The sequence below is a fragment of the Haliaeetus albicilla genome, chromosome 1 (genome assembly GCF_947461875.1).
Source record: "Haliaeetus albicilla chromosome 1, bHalAlb1.1, whole genome shotgun sequence".
In the NCBI taxonomy this organism is placed as follows: Eukaryota; Metazoa; Chordata; class Aves; order Accipitriformes; family Accipitridae; genus Haliaeetus; species Haliaeetus albicilla.
The window spans coordinates 38,785,070-38,803,946 of NC_091483.1; the positions used below are offsets into that span (position 1 = coordinate 38,785,070).

Here is an 18,877-nt window from a genome sequence, read left to right on the forward strand (position 1 = left end):
TTATATGCTGAATGAATCAAGGCTGCTAGTTATGCATATACTCAAGGCAGGTAACTTAAGGCAGGCAAAAGTTACCGGGAGGTACGTGCCCGAGAAAATACAATGCACAAACAGAAAATTGTGAGATCTGGGTTAACTTGAAGTGCTTTTTGCAATTCTTTTGCACTGATTTCCTTTGTCACTCCTTTCATGTGACTTAATCTTCACTTTGGTTGTTTGCCTGTCATTCCTATTTACTCGCTTCCTGACGTGTTTTTTTTCCCCATGATTTATTCAGTAGATATAATGGGCAGTTTGTCAGTTTCTAGATATAGAAGCTAATGCAAAATGTGCTTGCTCTAACATTTCACATCTCTGATTTAATGTTTAATGGGCTAAACCTGAAAGTTAATGTTGAATATTTTTATTAAAAAAAAAAATTCCAAAATTTCAATATTTTGAAGCTAGAAATATATGTTATGTTACTCTGAGTTGTAGCTTTACATTTTATTTTAATGAACAATTTGAGATCTACTTGGTAAGAAAATCCCGTGGAACCTGCAGTTTAATTTCAGTATTCTATTTTTAGGATAATGAACTTGGAGGAATCCTTTTTTTGTTTCACAAATTCAGCATACATATTGAAGAGTTATTATAAAAACCAGATTTCCAATTTTACAATGTACACGTTTGGAAAAATTCTTTGAGTACTACAGGAGATAAGCAATGTGATAGCCAGGTTAGACTCAATCCACTCAGTTATGAGCTATAGGAAATGAGCTTGGAGCATACAACCTTGTCACTTTTTGTTGAACATGCCAGAATTTATCACTTGAAGCTCTTATTTTAGTCATGAAGGCCAAGGTTTTTAAAAAAGCATTAAATTTGAATGCTAAATTACAACTTTTTTTTCCCCAGTGATGGTATGTCTTGCATTGAAATCTGAAATTGGGTGCTAATCTTCTGTGTTCATTAGAAAAATCTATTAAAATAGCTGCAACTGTTGGAGCTGTTAATTGACCTGTGTGTGCGACCTCCCTGAGGCACAATTTAATGTCTCAGTGTGGGTAAGGTAAATCTTTATCCCTAAATGCTAACATGAAAACTAATACAGTTGCTCTGCTTATTTGATCAAAACTTTTTTTATTGTGAAAATTTTGTTCTTATCATTGTCAGCTGTACTTATAAAAAGGTAAATTTCTATTGCCTGTATACAATGCTGAAAATAATTATCCACATTCAGTACACAGTAATTATTTTATCCTCCATTAAAAAAAAAAGTTGTAAATTTTCATAGTACCTCTATAGATTTTTTTTTTTAATGGCCAAAGGGATAAAATGGAGCATGTTGTTTAAAATTGGCTCATCTCATCTGCATTTACTTTACTATCAGCGGGTGTACATGGTAGTGACAAATTCTCAAACCCTACAGCCAACTCACTGTTTAAATGGAAACTGGGTTATTAAAAGTGGCAGTTCAGCTCGAGTTATTCTTCATTTGCCAGTCATCCTACTACTTTCATTTGATGGGAAGTTAATGATAAAAGGGCTTAAATCCTGCAAGGCAAAATTTCAGAATTGAGGTTTACTTGACACATATACCTGATTTTTGGTGTTTTTTTTTTTTACCTGCTACCTTTATTCAAATCTACTTAAAGATCCCTTTTAAAAAAATATTTAGTTTGGTCACTTGATAAATATTTTATCAGTAGTTCAAAGAAAAAAAACCAGTTCCTTTTTCGTATCTACATAGTAGTCATTCTTGATGTTTCCAACAGTAAGCTTCTAATTAGCATTTTCTTTGGAAACCAAAGTTTTAACAGATTTGTACAGGATGTGTATACATCTTGACAGTTGAAAAAATTTTTCAGATCAAAATTTAAATGTTTGCTATGATGGCAGAGAGGAATCTTTGGCAATAAATGTTTTTCATATAAGCAAATGAATATGTCTCTAATGAAAGAAGCACCTCTTTTTTTCCCCTCATTAGTCATACAGGGGCTGTATGTGGTTTTCAGTCCTGCTGTTTGATATTTCTGTCTGTATGCATCAGTGGTGTTTGGCTTACTCTTTCTGTAAGGAAGTCTTGTATGTCTTTAAGCTTCCCGTATTTACTTGGCTAAAGATATTGGATTGGCAGAAAATAAATTTTAATTTTTGATGACCTGCTGTCCAAAGTCATTCAATAATAAAACTTCATGTGCTTCTGAATTGCCATGCTGGAGCACAACCTGTTTTTGTGATCACATTCCCTTTAGTTTCTAAGTAATTGAACCTGGAACTAACTTAGCTGCTGCTTAAAATGTTTTTACAAAATACAAAGGAAACCCCAACCCAGGTTATTGTAAAGTGTATTTTAGTTTTTTAGAAAACCTTCCAAAGAAAGCCTGATAGGATATATGCTCCTACCTCCCGCATGTTCCTGCTGAGAAGATTGCAAGATGTATATTTTGGATTTAAGCTCTTATCAGTAACAAATTTCTCGCTCTGTAGTACTTTAGTAGTATGCTACTGGTTTTGATTGCATTGATTCTTAGAAAAGGACAAGTGTTTAAAGAAGAGTAGTTAGTTATCTCTTGGACATCTTGAACTGAATTTTAGTGTTAATGTCTATGGTTAGAAAAAGCTCTTGTCTAATGTCAACATGCTTGTGTGCTTTTATGTCATTCTGTTGTGCAGCCTTCTGTGCTTTAATGAAATTAATTGTTTTCAGAGGACTGTATTGTGAAAAAAAAAAAAGGTGTACATATAAACTGGAGATTGGAGGAAAAAATATTACGTATAAAACTGAGTTATTACTACAGAGAATGACCACAGCTGAAATGAGAAATGGCGATCTCTTTAGTTTCTAAATTACTGACTATGGTAGGCAGGATGTGTAATAAATAGCCGTATTTGTACAGTTATGTTTTGTCTTGCTTTTTTCCTCATTCCCTGCTTGTCATACAATCTGGGATGAAAAAACATCCACTTATGTTAAGACTGTGGCGCTTATATGGGGAGGAGGGCTGGGGAGAGAAGAGAAAAGGGGATGAGAAGCAGAGAAGGCCGTAAAAAGGATAAAGATACATAATTTCAGCTGGTCTTTTTGGATATTTCTATGTTTAGAACTAAATTCTCAGGTCCAGTAGCTGTAATATCGCCATCCAGCCTTAGCCAGGTTTTCTGAGTTACATCACCATGGCAAATCACAAGACCCAAACCCATTTGTTTTGGGGCAGCCATGAGGCCTTCTCCAGAGCTGGCTTGGCCCAGGCTTCAAAGCCTGAAACGAATGAAATCTGGAAAGGAACTAAAGGAGCACGACTTCTTGGTTGCTATGCAAATACTTACGGTTTTCTTAGGTGAAAATGTTAGCGTCTTTCACGAGGTGGAGCAGAACATTTGAAAAATGCTGGAGGGCATTGGCTTTGCGTAGCTTTGGGACAGGCTGCGTTAGAGGATTGCCCGAAGGCCCTGGGGAGACTGACTCGGGGCAGTGACTGGCAGGGAACTTCCAGAGCTTCCTCAGGAGGATGCTTTTCCCAGGGAGGAGACGTGCTGTCATCTGTCCAGGTATCGTGCATTACACAAAAAGTCAAGCAGGGTGTAAGCTGTAAAGCGTCTGGGTGTGTTATAGCTAAACGGCTAAGCTCTAGTTTTATTTGCAGCTGTAGGTCTATGTAATGTACAGTCGTTCTGCGCAAGGACAGGTGAGAAACAGATCTATGAGTAGTCTTTAAGAGTGGGAATCTAAGAGTCAAACTTTTAAGTCCTACAGTAAAAGTGACATCTAGTGAATTCATGGTTCTTTCACAGTAGTGTATTGCCCTGAAGACTCTCGGAGGATAGAAGCAGTGTGTACAAAACAAAAAGTGGTGCCAAAGTGGCCCTACGTTTCTGCATAGCCTGACTTAATTGTGCGATGAAGTGTGACAAAAATGAGCTAAAAGCCTCTGCTTTAGCTATCGGTGCAGGTTTTTTAAACAGAACAGCTCTGCTGAGACCACTTCACTGAAATTTGTCTTCTGACACATACGTTTTTGTCACGAAGAAGTGCTTTTATGTTCTGTGCGTGTTCAAGAAGTTTTATGGTGGTAGTGCTATCATAAAAACAAGTTATTCTGTATAGATACGACATATGTGATCTATAGCTATATATGTTTATATCTTATAAAACTTAAAACCTAAAACACTACAGAAAGGAATTGCTAGAGAACTTTTAACCAGTATTTCTGGGTTTTGGACAAGATGTGCCTGTTTGGAGGCTTGGGTCACATTTTTGCGTTTACTATCCTTGTTTACTGGATGCTCTTGACTTCAGAGAGCCCCTATAAAAGATTTCTTCCTTGGGCTTATAGAAATATGAGACACTTTGAAAATTATTTAAAATGCTCTAAATACACAGTAAACTCAGAATATTTCTCTTTGAAGCATCTCTCTGGGTCAGTATCTGAATTTTCAAGTAGACCTCTGCAGGCAATATATATTCATTCTGCTTGTGCATCCATACGTTTCTGTGGAAGTCATGTGGCAGTATATTTAATAATGCAAAGAACTGCTGCAGCAGGGCTGGTCTCTCTTTCTTTTTTTTTTTCTTTTCTTTTTCTTTTCTTCTCCTTAAAGTATTCTAAAGGTGTATTGCACCTTCTGATAGTCAGACAGTTGCCAAAGTAGTGTTGGGATACTGCCAGTTCTGCACTGCAGTAAATCAGGAACCTGAATTCTTATGTTGTGTTGTGGATACATTTTCTGTGGGGAATTTCTTAGGCAATGTGTATCATTAAAACAAATACATTCAAGGACTTGGCAGTCAGCTCTGTATAAGCAGACACTGAATCAAGGTGTCTTAATAGTGTCAGTGATCAATGTTACAGTCTGTTGGCTTTGCATAGCCAGTTCCAAATTTCTGTGTTATTGTTTGACCTGATTGTGAGACTTCTTTGAATGAAGACTAAAGCAAGGTTTTTTAAGAGGATTTTAATTTGCACCTTCTTTACTGTAAATGTTTCACTAAAACCTTTCATATTTTTGTTGTTGTTGTAATTTTGAGAATAAAAGCTTTGATTTTGGAGGAATAGTAGAAAGGTATAAGATTTAATAGCAGAATTGTGTGTCTTGATTGACCTCAGAGTATTTTGGATGCAAGATCATTTTATTTTACTACTTCTGTCATTGTTTTCCTGGTGTTTTAGGAGACTATAATTTTTTATATTAAGGGCTAATTCACTGTGCAAGTTTAATACCAAGACTTCAATGACAGTAGGTCAATGAGCTTGCATATGTATATTTGCATAATGTATTTATTGATTGCCTGTATAATCAGCTGTCTTAGACTCACACGCATTACTGACACTTGGCAATAATCTCTGATTGGACTGAATTTTCTGGTTTATTTTACTGATGTTATTTCAGAAGTGGAAAAGAATGCAAATAAATTAAATACGCCAAAGAAAAACATACTTCCGACTGTTTTCATGAATACTGAAGAGTTGTTTCCTGTGGTTCATTCTTCTTTATTTCCCACTCTTGCTACCAGAAGACAAGACACCAGTTTTTATCTGGTGTCCATTAATAAACGATAATCATGGACATCAGTTGAAATACGCACTTTAAGATGCCTGTTTAGTGAAAATTAGAACTTCTAAATTCTGAGTTACCAGTTTCATTACTAGGATGTATTTTAAATTCTTATATTTAGAGTGAAGATTAAGAGTAAGAATAAATGTAACTTCAATGTGTTCATAAAAAAAAAAAGTATTTGAAAATTGTGTGTGGCTAATGCATTAAGTACCCAATCTGTTTTACTTCTGTGTTGGGGATATACCTCTTAATGTCATAAAGAGCACCTAAAATGCTCTGGAAGATGTCACGTGACTGCTTAACTAGCTTATTAAGGAGCGTTATAGACAGTGCTGACAATGTGAGTAAACTGTTTTCTGATTATTCTGAATGCTACAACAATACAGTGCTAGTGGGCAGGATCTTCAGGTGTCTACCTGAGAGAATTGTTAAACTTAGACATTTTTGACATTCTAAGGCACTTCAGGGCTAATGTTTAATTGTGGCAATGATTATTCAATTTAAACAATAAACTACCTGTAGCTTTCAGCATACAGAGGATAACCAAAATGAGCAGAAACAGATAGGTTAATCTGCTGAAACAATATCCTATGGAGCATAAGCTTGCAGAGCAATGTTCTTCTTGTGCAGTGCTTAAATGCCTGAAAGAGGTCCCAGTTCTGATGTGTCAAATTTTCATTGTTTCTGTTCCTCTCAAGTGGAGATCTGGGAGCATGAACAATGTTCTGAATTACTCTGTTTACTTTCTGAAATTTATTCAACTTCCAACAACATTGAGTATGATTTCATGAAAATGTAATCTGCTAGGTACATCTTGGTTTGTAATATAAGCTGTTTTATCAAAAGAGTTACAAATGTTATAGCTTGTAGGAATGGTACTATATCCATTTTAAATGTAAGTCTTGAATGAATCCTTTAGTGGCTGGAATTTTAATGATTTATGGAGACAATAATTCTAACTAGCTCTTTCACAACCAAGAAATTGTTCTTGCTGATTTAATGACCTTTTTATGAAGTAACTTGGAAAATACCTCTGAATTGGAAAGTAATTCTGGATGTGGCGTTTGACTTACGTTAGAGGTCCTTCCAGCATCTGGTGTTGCTGGACCATTCAGTCCAGTGTCAGAGGGAGAATGACACCTCCATCGTTTAGGTTTCAGGATAGACACATCGCTCATAAAGGGAATATTAAGCAGTAATTATATGGCAGCCATTTTTGTTTTCACTAAGACCTGCATACTGCTTAGCTTTTTTCAAGTGCTGTCTTAAAGGAGTTGGCTGAGAAACCAATGACCAGTAGGTGGTCAGAGCAGCAATGACTTCTGTTTAGCATGTGCTTTTAAGTCCAGGTGCTGAATTTTGCACTGAAGTGATGCCTTATTTGACAGAATTAAAGCATGCTTGACAGCAGTCATCACAAAGACCTACAAATTCTTGCCACTGTACATACTTAGGATGTTCATTATCTCAGCTGAACTAAATGCACTCAAGTAAGCATGTGTTGAATACGATTCATTATTCCAGAGTTTTTAGTAGTGATACATCTCATCTTGATGGAGAATGAGAATTAAATTGATAGCGCTCATTAAAGTGTAGCTATTTCTAAAGAAGTTTTAAAGGAAAGTGATGCATCAGGACTTGTTAGGGTAGAGGAAGACACTTGAGGTGGCATAACTATTTGAGATTTATTGGGTCTTTCAGCAGGTTGACTTAAATCTTTATTGTTGCTGAATATTTTGGAAGGTTTTTCAACATCTTATGTGATTAGGAAATCTGAAAGCTAAAACTGGAACACCTGTGCTACTGTAGACAGATGCCTTAGAATCAGTACGTGTGGGGGACATGTATTGAAACAAGTTATGTTTTTTGCATAATTTCTTTGATATGCTTTTAATATTGATTCAGATTTATAGTTAGAAACCTGGTGTACAAGTGCTGCAGATTGCTTTAAATCAAAATAAAATAATTATAATGAGAAAATAAAACTTCAGTTTTAAGTAGTGTATATGTAGCTAGTTGGGGATCTGGGAATAAGAAGCTGCCCCTTCCAGTAGAATAAATAGCTCACAGCATGAAGAGTTTGATAAAAGTGCTGAAGACTTTGAGAAAGGCTGCAAACTTCTTGGATCTTGGCAGCCTGGAGATTTATAAACACTTCCTCATTTTTGAACTTTGAGTACCTCTGAGGTCTCAAAGAACAGTCATCTGCTAGAAAATGTGAAGACTTAAGTCTGAAAATACTGTCTAACCTTATCAGCATTGACAGCCCGGTGATGTCATCATAGGCTATTGCATAATTATGTAGCTGAAGATTCCAAACAGAACAGTTAGTGACAGTTATGAAGCTAGTTTGCAAAGTTCTGTCTTCAGTTCTTCTGTGTCATTTTCAAAGTGGCGAAGTGTGCTGTCCGGCTGCAGGTTGTAGTTGCGTAAAAGGACTACATCAAGGAAGCTGAGGAGGGAAACACAACGGGAAGGCATTGCAATCCAGTCTCTGGATTTCCGTTTCTAGCTTCTGAATGCCCGTAAATCAAGCTTTCTTGCATTCTGGGAAATTAAATATAGATTCCCCAGGAAATCCCCTGCTCTCAAAAGTGCTATAATACAAGAGTCAAGATTTAAAGTAGCTCTATTTAAATTTTGTACAACTAACTTAAGTGCAGATTATGAATAAAGTGTGCATATTGGTGACTATTTTGGTATTGGTTTTAAGTTTCGCACCACTTTAAGGTTGCTGCTAGAACCTGTGTATTCTGAAAACTTTATCAGTAGGTAGCTTCATCACAGTAGTGATAACAGAAGAACATTAAATCTTGGTCCCTTGAGTCCTTTTGCTGTCGTCTTCACAGAATACATATACTATCTTCTGCTAAAGATCTCTTGCTTTTCTTAAGATTTAGGCTCTTTCCTCTACAATGTAGTCAAATGCTTTGAGTGCATGCAGATATATGGGTGTTAGTCTAATCCTAGTGCGCTAACAAGTTACAGTTTTAGTGCAGCTGGTGTCTTGAATCTGGCCATAGTCCTGTTGGTTCTGTAAAGGATGGATGGAAGTTTGTGTTGCCAATGTTTCACTGGGGCTTTTGCTGGCTTTACTATAGCTAGGACAGAATAACTACATGTATTGATTTTGTTCTTCTGACTGCCACTTAATGTGTGACTTTTGGGTTGACTTAGTTCTGATTCTCTGCAGGATAAATTGCCCATGTCATCTTACTTTCTTGGTAATAAATCTTGTTTTTTGTAACTTGGGAAAGTGGATAGCTGTGCTGCATTTGGTAGGCAATATAACAGTCCTGAGTTTCATCCAGACGAATATTCAGAACAGCAGATAAGCTGGAAAAAACAAAACCCAAACAACTCCCCAAAACCCCCAAAGTAACCCCCACTAGTCTTAAGTATTTGAAGTAACATACTGCATCACTTAAGGCCAACAGGTGAAGTAATTTCTTGCCTGCAGAGAAAATCTGTGAATGTCTGCTTGGAAATGTACATGTGCCAATAACTCCTGATTTCAAGTATTTCCACTCCTGCTGTGCATGCAGCCTTGCAAGACTGGAGGGTTGTTTGGGAAGGGAACTCCAAACTAAGTAGAAGTGCTGATTGCCTGGGTTGGGCAGGCTTTGCTTTCAGCCTGATGTGGACGTTCACTGTACTTCCAGTCTTCTAGTGTCTAACAGCTGCTGCTTCAGTGGCGGTGATGATGATGGACAGCAGTGGCACCCTTACAAAACTAGTCATTGGAAAGATCTTACCTTATCAAATGTCTTTCCTTTCTACATCAGCTTGACTGACAGGCGCTACTGGACCCTCCCCTCAACTGTCCCTAGGCCAAAACCCCCCCAATCTCCCTCTAAGGATGCCTTTGGGGGGGATGTCATCAGCATCTATCGTGCTTCAGCTAATTCTGAATGACTTGCTTACATGGAGTTAATACCCTCCTGCAAACCCAGTCAGGGATGTGTCCTGTCTACAAAAAACCCCTGCTAAGCACAATTTGCTGTCATTTCTTTGACAGAAGATGTATCTTTAGGAGGAAAAATACAGTTTCTAGATACCTCTGTGGGCTGCCAGTGGTAAGCAGTATTCTAGCAGGGAAAGAAAACTCCATGATTAGGCTTAGATTTCTTCTCTAGGATTCAATTCTGATGTTTAAAAACAAACCGTAAAATGTGATTGCAAAGAAAAAAAACCTTTCAAATGTGAGTATCCTGTATTGGGTAAAATAGTATTTGCATGAGTCCTCACGTAGCTTGAAGAAGTGGTTTTGTGGTTCAGTATAGGCTTCTGTAGTTCCTTCTGTTCACTACAGGCACAAAAGTCCTGAAGAATGCAAATGTATTGTTGATGAACAAAGGTCAAACGTAGTACAGAAAACATGGAAACTTGACTGAAGGCTACCTGATGTTTGAATAGGATTGTGGAAAGCCCAGGATCCTTGAAATGAAAGAATGACATGTGGTTTTTTGTAACAGCACTGTCTAGCAAAAGCTGGCTGCCAAATGGCTTTGAGGCTTAATTCTAAACAACAAGTGTAGCAAGTGTTGAGAAGTGCAGGAGTTAAATATATTTTCATATGAAAGGAATAGATCAGTCTTTCATTTGTCTGTGGGTTTTTTGGAGGGAAGCATGTGTGTTCTGGAGGAAGGAATGTATTTGCTGTACGTGCGGGTTTTTTTCAGATGTTTTGTTCAAGAGTATATTAAGACACTAGTAGTTGTAAACATGAAGAGAATGAAAATCCATCAGCATTCTTTGCTCTTGAAGACTGTCTTGGAAATATTTCTGATATTTTGGCTGGCAATGAAAGTTTAAAAAAATAAACAGTGTATTTTAGGGAAGATACCTTGAAATACAGATACTTCCACTATTCTGACACAGCAATATTGAAGATTTTTTTTTTATTATTATTTAGATAATTAAGGAGTTTTTCAGTAGATATGCATGATGCAAATACCTTAGAGCTTAGAAATTCTCATACATGACTGTAAAAATAAAAACACTTAAAGTACACATAAAGCAAAATGAAAATAAAACCAATCAGATAGTATTCCTGAAGTTTCATTTATTTTTTTAATCAGTACTTTCAGCTGTCAGATGAACAGATGCTTCTTTTGATTATATATAAAGTGGATAAAGTATGATGTTTATGACAGATAAGTGAGAAGGAGCAACAACTGTTAAAGAGCTAGCTTGCAGAGAAAGTGGATAAACCTGTGAACTGGCAAAAGAAAAGATAAAACTGAGTTGGATGATTAACTAAGTGAAAAGTCATGGTGTGTGTGATCAAATAAGAAAAACTTAAACCACTGCAGTTAAATGTATAATCATTAAAGCCGTTTGTTAAATGATTCAAAGGTAGATTTCACAAGTGGCATTAAGAATTTGAATATTGAACTTATTGACTGGTGCTTGTGAAAGCCAGTGTCTGCCTTACTCTTTGGAGATAAAACATCTCCAATGAGAAAAGATAACTAAAGCCCCTTACAAATAGGTGATTTGACAGAGGATTTAAAATAGTTATCAACTCTTAGAGGAGGGAAATAAAAGCTTGTATATTAGCAGATTTGCAAAAGATTTTCTATTGGTTTAAATATTTTTTTTAATTTTTGCTTTGATTATTTTATCCTTGGAAATGGCTTTCTGTAAAAGTATAAACAGATCTTTTAGATTACTTCTTCTTTAGTTATGAAGCCTGTGACCCCTGATGAGGTTCTCTTCTATTGGACTAGACATTTATACTTAGTCAAACTGCCAATTTTTAGGAAAAGGGGGGGGGGGAAACCAACCCACAAAACTTCTTATGTGATAATATAATGCACTGTAATCCACATGGAAAAATTATCCTTCACAACCTAATAGAGTTACTTCCCAGCAATTTGGGAAATCACTTGGTCTATAGCCATTGCTTCAAATGTCTATTTTAAAAACTTTCAACTGTGCTAATTAGTGCAGATTTTTGTATTTAGAATGGCATCTATTAAAAACCAGAAACTGGAAAAAACCCAACAGACTTGCAGTTCAGCAGCAATGCTGGTTGTATGCCTGTCACCTTAGGACTCATTTTGGGGGGAAGAGTGTTTAAAAATGTGTGACTTCTCAGGTGCATGTTCATGCTTTTGAGAACGATATTTTCTTTTGAAGTGGTGGTTTTCTTATCTGCTTTAACCTGGTTCTCTGTACTTATGTACAATGTTGATTTTTTTAGACTAACAAGTTTGAGGGCAATATACAGGTCCATGTGAGAAGCAAGCTTGTGAAGCACGCCTCAGAAAAGGCAGCTTGGTGCACTTCAACTATGTGAATCAAAATGCCTTGTTGTTTTAGCTGTGACACCATGTTACCGCTTCATTTTCTATTGTCTATCAGTATAAAGAGTATTTCCTGAAGTCTTCATTTTGAAGATGTTAAGTCTTCACTGGTGGGCATGGCTGACCAGTGTGGCTTCACTGGTCAGGTCATAGCCTGATGGAAAAGGAATATAGGCTGCATCATCTTAGTCAGTTCTTGTGTTCTTGGTCATAGATTGTGTCCTCAATTTTCTCTGTTAATTCTCCATGTTTCTAATGTCTGTCCTTTCTCTTATGGTTATATTATACAGTGCAAAATGGAAACGGAGCATGTTTTTAGATTGGATGGTTTGCTGTTTTGCTCTCAGCTGTTTTAGGCCAGCTCCTTCCCTCTCCTTCTAACTTCAGCTTTCCTTTTAGAAAGCGTAATATAGGGAGTGCTGAGGAAATGGCACTCCTGTTTTGAGGACCCTGCTGTGTAGGTACCTCTTCAGTTGAAGTTCTTCAAATGAAAAACACGCTGCTAACATGTACATAGCCTACTTAGATTTAAGATTGGATTTTAATACTATGCTGTCATCGTCATTAAAAGATGTGGGCTGTTCTTGCTTGAAGTTAGAACTCGTTGCTAAAGACTTGAGCCATGTAATTTAAAAAAATGAAGGTGCTACAGATTAATTAAGTAATCTGCATCTCTTACTGTCACTAGGGATGTGGTTTTCAGATAAGAATGCTTGTGCAGTTCATAATGGCGTACTTGAATCCAATTAGTGAGTTTCTTTGGAAGAAGCAGGAGTGGTAAAAACTGAATTAAAGTACAGATATTCTCAGTTTTGACTGTTGAAGTGGCACAAGATTTCCACTGCAGGTATTTTTAGTAACCTTGAACTATTTTATTTTCCTGTCTAAACATTATTTAACTTATCCAAGAGGAGTCTAAGCCTATGAAAAAGATTTTGTATTACTCAAGGAGCAAGATCTGAATCTAAAGTAGAATGAACTGGGCCTGGATGGTAAAGTCCTCATCCAGTTCCTCTGTAGGATGAAGAGAGGGGAGTTTATTAGGAATTTATTCTTGTGCCAGGAGGAGACATGAAAGGGGCAGTGCGTAGTAGCAGCAGATAAAGTGGACTAACAAATCTGATGTACGTTTACCATCTGCAAATGTATCCAATGCTCTCCTACCTTGTGGGAAAGCAGACTGATGCCAAAAGGCAAATTTTTGTCTTGAAGAAAGAGTGAAGGAGAGGGCTAGAATTGGAAAATGAAGCCTTGTTTATAGAGGGGAAGATGCTAGAATTCTCTTCAGCAAGAGGAAAGTAATGGATTCAACAGAATACAATACTTTTGCTGTAGCTTGACTTCATTTTAATCACTTTCAATGATATTTCATTGGATTTGTGTTGTTACTAAATAGATAGATTTATGCTTTTAAAAAAGTGAAGTAAATGAAATGAGGCATTCTAATGTGTATATATTTGCAGGTGGAAATTAGAATAGCTTAATGGAATTGTTTTGTAAATGATTGAACTGTGGCTTTCTTCCATAATTTTGAGCATTTTTGCCTCTGATGTTCTTTGTACTGCAAATTTGGTAGTGCTATGAGTAACCTAAATCAAGTGTCTTAAACTGTGTCCTCTTTTTTTTTATTCCAGCCCTGATGATATTGGTACCTGTTGGTATATCCTGCTGTCTGGTTCAGTCTTCATTAAAGAATCTATGTTTCTTCCAAGGAGCAGGTATGTCAGCTATGAATATACTGCATTCTGTATTTTAAACATAAATTATGAGATGTAGAGAATTTTTAGAATTAAAAGGCAATGTTATATGCTTAATGAAACACAGAAGTACATGCGTAAACACACCTTTCCTGCCTTTACTAGCTGTGGTATTTGTTTTATGCCCATAGCTAGAATTGAAAGCCCGTTACTGTGGATAGTGTACAAACATCCAAAGTGTCATGCAAATGCTGTCAATTTAAAAATAAAACCACCAGAAACCTGACAAATGGAGTGAAGTACAGAGTAGTCTGTTTCTGTGAGTAATCAAACTTTAAATCACAGGATGTACTAGAGCTTATGATGTTTTCCTGAGGCTTTACTTACCATGTACAAATCTTCAGTGCATGTTTTAGCATATACTTAGATCATGTTACTGCCAGTTTTGCTACTTCAGTTTAAGGTTGTGCTTCATGTAAATGGATTTACAATGAAGAGTGGTATTTTACGTAGAAAAAGTAAGTTTGAGTGTGAGATGCTCAAAACTTACATTGCTACAGTAGAAAATTTAATTATTTTGAGCTATGGAGAAAAAAATGCAGATGACCGCAAGGATTTTAGACTAAGGTGGCTGAGCTTGATCATTTTACTGGAAGCAGAGTGGAATCGCTTTAAAATGCTGGTTTTATGCATATTCATTCAGACTACTATAAAAGGCTCCTTTGAAGTAAATAGCATGTAATACAATTTGTGAAAGGCGGAATGAAAGAATGACCCATCTCTGTACAGTATGATGAGAATGAAAGTACTAGAAACTTCCTTACAGTTTTAAACAGTGGGAAACCACTTCAGAGCCAGTGATGGTTGGCATATGAACAACTAGATGTTCCAATCTGCCTTTCAGTGGGAGAACAATGCTGGTCTTGGGACTTCCATTTGATGATGGTGGCATGTTTTTGGTGTAAGCAAGTGTCTTGCATCTGTAAAAGGACAGGCACTGCTGATAAAATGGTATATTTGATGTGTCATCAAACAGTATGTGCTAAAGGTGCAGAACTGGTTATTGTAAAAAGTAGCACAACAACAGATTATAGGATCCCTGCTGCTGGCAGATGGACGAAAATTGTCCCATATGTCATCCATGAACAGGCAATGCCAGAAAAAAAAGCTGGCAGAAAGTGCTACCTTTAGATGCTGGGAGAAGGGATATACATCATCTGAATTAATGTAGGGTGGTTGTATATAGTCTGTGTCAAGAATCTTCTGTTCCTTTGAATTACAGCAATGCTTGTGCTTCAGACATTTTTTGACACTTGATGAGAAGTGAGATTTAATAAGATAAACAATGTGCTTGAGATTCTTCCTGGAAGAATGACAAGAAATTGTAGGTCCTGTGACTCTAAGCAGAGCATTTAAGGGCTGATCACCTGGAGAAATTCAGAAATGACATCTGGGACAGTGTCTGAGATCTTGGTGAATTCCAAGTGTGGAATTTGGCATTAGAAAAAGTTTCATAGTTGTGGATGGAGTCAAGTAGCTGCCAAAGCTGGTGTCTTGAGAAGCAAATGCAAGAGAGAGAATTTGTTAATTAACAAAGATAACATGAGTCCATGAAAGCAAAATTAAGAAACTTCAATTTAATGGTATAAGAAAGTATTTCTTAAGAGCAAAACCAGAGTCATTCTAGTGAGGGGCTTTGTGCTTAGAAGCTATAGTTATTAAGGGGTAGGTGAAGGCCTTATTTAAATTTAGGACGAGGCTAATGGGGATTTTTACTTTGCAAATGAGTAAGCTGCAGTATCTGGGCCTTAGACTTATCCATTAATAGGAAAGTTGAGAAAAGTGAGAGGGCACCCAGGTTGTTTTTGATTTGGAATACGGGTGGTAGTAAGTGAATTATTTATTTATTTATTTATTTTTCAAGCAAAGACTTGAGAAGAAGACTAAGTTGTTCAGATTTACTTATGCTGCCAGTGAATTGCTCACAAGGAAATAGTAAGCTGCTCAGATATGTAGACTGGGTAGAAGAGACTGATTAGCAGCAATACTAAAATAAAATTTTGCAGTGCTGTAGAACAAAAGTGAGTGAGGCCTCCTAAAAAGGCTGCTGTCCAGAAAGAACCGATAGGGTGGTATTCTGAAAACTAGAGAGTAGTGTCAAAAGTGGGCAAAAGGCCGTTACTGGATAACTATCTGCTTAAACTGACTATTTACACATACAGGGAGTAATAATTTCAAGAGCCTTCTTGAGCATTGCATAATTTGGGAGTGTTGATGTCTTGTTGCCATTAAGATTAATTTGCTACGCTTTAGCGAATGGAGCATGTTTTGATGCATCATTGACTTTAGGTAATAGGAAGAGACCTAAACATTGCCAGGTAGAGATCATCTAATTTTGATCTTGTTTGGCCAAAACATTGTCATTTGAGTAAAGTTATTGTAAATTCATATTTAGACTACTGTAGAGGGTTTTTTCCAGTTTAATCCATTTTATCTTTGCCCATCTAGAAAGCCACTAGGAAATAATTTTGCAACATGTGAAGCTTGTGAGTAAGAAAGAAGGATGGAGATGAGAAGTCTGTGTAGGAGCAGAAAGCAAGAAGTATATTCTTCTCTCCAAACCCAAGTGACTCAGAAAATTCTCATTTCCCTAACTTTTCTTCTCCCAGAGCTTAGACTAATCCATTCCTCCTATCCTCAGACATCTTACCATGCAAAACTCCTCTTTTTTTTTTTTTTTCTTGTCTTAAAATTATTCTCTTTTTTGACAGCCTGCTCTATGCACCTGCAATAAATCCCTTTGCATAGGTTATGTAGGCTGCATCCAACCCTCCCAGCAGGACCTCAGGAGCTGCTGGTGCTGCTCAGACTGCAGGCTTCCACTTGCCTGCCCTCCTGGCTTCGTTGAGCTTGGCTTCATTTGATGATGACTCGGCAGCAGTAGCTGGGCAAATTTAAAATAAAATATATGTTGTTGTTGTCCGTCTGTCGCCCCCAATTTCAAGAGCATTTGCTATTCTTTGTTGGATTTCACTCTTTTAAAACCTATGTCTGTACAAGCCAGGGTAAAACTAGTACCTGGTTAGGGTAATTCAGATAGCCCTAGTGAATAAATCTGCCTGCAATCTTGGAGGTGTTTTCTCATTCCTGTGCTGAATTCCATACTACTCTTAACTTTGTGGTTGTTGGCATGTGACCCTACAAGGAACAGGATGGAGTGCTGTCATCAGATTTATAGCTGAAACTTGGAAGTACCTTAGTGCATTTGATTGCATATGCTCAGCATATTGTTTGCATTTGGGGCTTCTATTAGCTAATTTAGTTGCATTAGTTTCAGATATAGCATCCTCAGACTGGTTGGTGGATAACGCTGGAAATGTTCTTCTGTTGTGTATTTTATGTCAGGTAAACTTCTTTTTTTCTTCTTCCAAATCATTGTTTCCATCTCTTTGATACCTAGTGTTAGATACCATTTAAAATTCTTCGGGGAGGGGGAGTGATGGCTCTGCTCGGCAGACAGATAATACATAGTTGGGAAAAAAGAATGTCTTAAAAAAAAAACAACCAAAAACAACCCCAAACCAAACAAAAAAACCCCTAACTGTCTAAAAGCACAAGCAATGACCACCCCCCTGCTTTCCCAGTCAAACCAGAAATAAATAATAGTATAGCAGTCCAAAAATAAGCAGCTTTGTAATGTACTATATATGGTCAAATAGCTGATAGTTGAAATAGTTTGAAATGAGTGGCATAGCTGCCAATTTTGCCGTGGTTATATAATGTACTGGGTGACTTGTAAAACTACTTATAACTAGCTATTTGACAATGAAATATTGGAATACCTGAAGTTTTAAATCGAGTAACATGCTTTGGAAACTTTAACATTGAAACTATGCCTGTTTTGTGAAAATAGCATGACTATCATTTTATTTTCCTATTGTAATATAGTTTAGCTTGTATTTGTTCAAGTGTCAAGCCATCAGCTAGCAAATAATGTTCATAAGATAAGGCTGCATTTTTTTCTGTTAACTTACTATTTGGGGAAAATTTACAATTCAGAGTTTTAAAGAATTTTGACCTGAACAATTAAAGTTGCCGTATTTTTGGTAACATAAAGTAAAGCTTAATCTTGTTCTCCTATTTAAATTCTGTAAATTTCAACAGTGAAATTTATTCTGACAGCTTAATGTGAGGAAGATTCCCCCCCATTTTACTATTTAGTTTTCATACTTATTCCTTTTTTTTTTTTAACATATCAGGCACATATTATGGTCAAACTAAACATTTCTTAATTTCCCCCTTCCACCATGACCACCAAACTAGCACAAATTAACACTTGGTCCCCTCACCATTTCCCCTGGGCATCTGTGCCCTGGAGCCGTTCACATGGTAGAATGAGGTTTATGTATGAAGTCCAGAAAGTAAATGAGCAGAAAATACAATTCCCTGAAGGTTGTCCTGGCTCTCCTGTGTTTTCACGTGGTCACTGACAGCAGTATTGTGACAGTCCCTCAAAATATCTCTTGGAATGGCCTCCAGCATCCCTAGGTCTACTCAGTGCTCTCATCACATTTGCTCAGCTGCTCGGACTTCCCGTGTGGTTTTTGTTCCAGGACTTTGCTTGTAGTGCAAATTTTACTGTAGTCTTCCATCTTATTCGACTTGGAGCAGCACTACAAAAATGTCTCCTAGATCTCCCACAGCTAACCTCGTGCTTGCCTGTGGCCTCCACAACTGGAGGATGCAACTAACACTTAGCAGCAACAAAATACAGATTTGCTGGGCAGTTTTTCTCAGTCCAGTAGACTCTGGTGCTTGGGTTTTTCTCCTTTTCTCTAAGAATTCTTCCGAGACCGCCTGGGTGATGTGTGCTGTGCTGTGCTGTTTAGGCATGCTGCAATGCTGACTTGTCAAGTGTAAACCTGGCTTTGCTCTTGTCTTTAACTACTCGCTCATCTTTACTCTTCCCTTGCTGTAGCCTCCTCTTTTCTTTTTTTACTGCCACACCCAAGCAGTTCTCCCCTCACCACTTCATACGGCGATGGAGAGCTGCTCTCCCTTTGGCAAATTCACAAATTTTACGTGAAAGCAATTATTTAAGCTTTTTCCTCTAATTAAAAGATTAAATTTTGAAGTTGAGAGAACATCTGTTTTTTCTCTCTTCATAATTAAAAGGGATGTATCTATTTAAATATTGATGATTTAGTTCTCCAGTCTTTCCTATACTAAAACAACCTAAAAATTCTACTGGAGAGCCATTGAAGAAATCATGGACTTGTTTTGAATGTGTTTAAAGCAATAACAATACTCAATTTGTGCAGAAATGAT

At 37.0% G+C, this 18,877-nt stretch overlaps 1 protein-coding gene across 6 annotated transcripts in view; it reads left to right on the forward strand.

Annotated features, from left to right (window-relative positions):
* Positions 1 to 18,877, forward strand: part of RAPGEF2 (Rap guanine nucleotide exchange factor 2) — a 194,014-nt gene that overhangs the window by 64,805 nt on the left and 110,332 nt on the right. For all 6 annotated transcript variants that reach the window (XM_069786196.1, XM_069786180.1, XM_069786188.1 and 3 more), the window contains exon 4: positions 13,487 to 13,570. In XM_069786196.1, the coding sequence (XP_069642297.1) occupies positions 13,487 to 13,570 (84 nt within the window). The remainder of the gene's footprint in view (positions 1 to 13,486; positions 13,571 to 18,877) is intronic.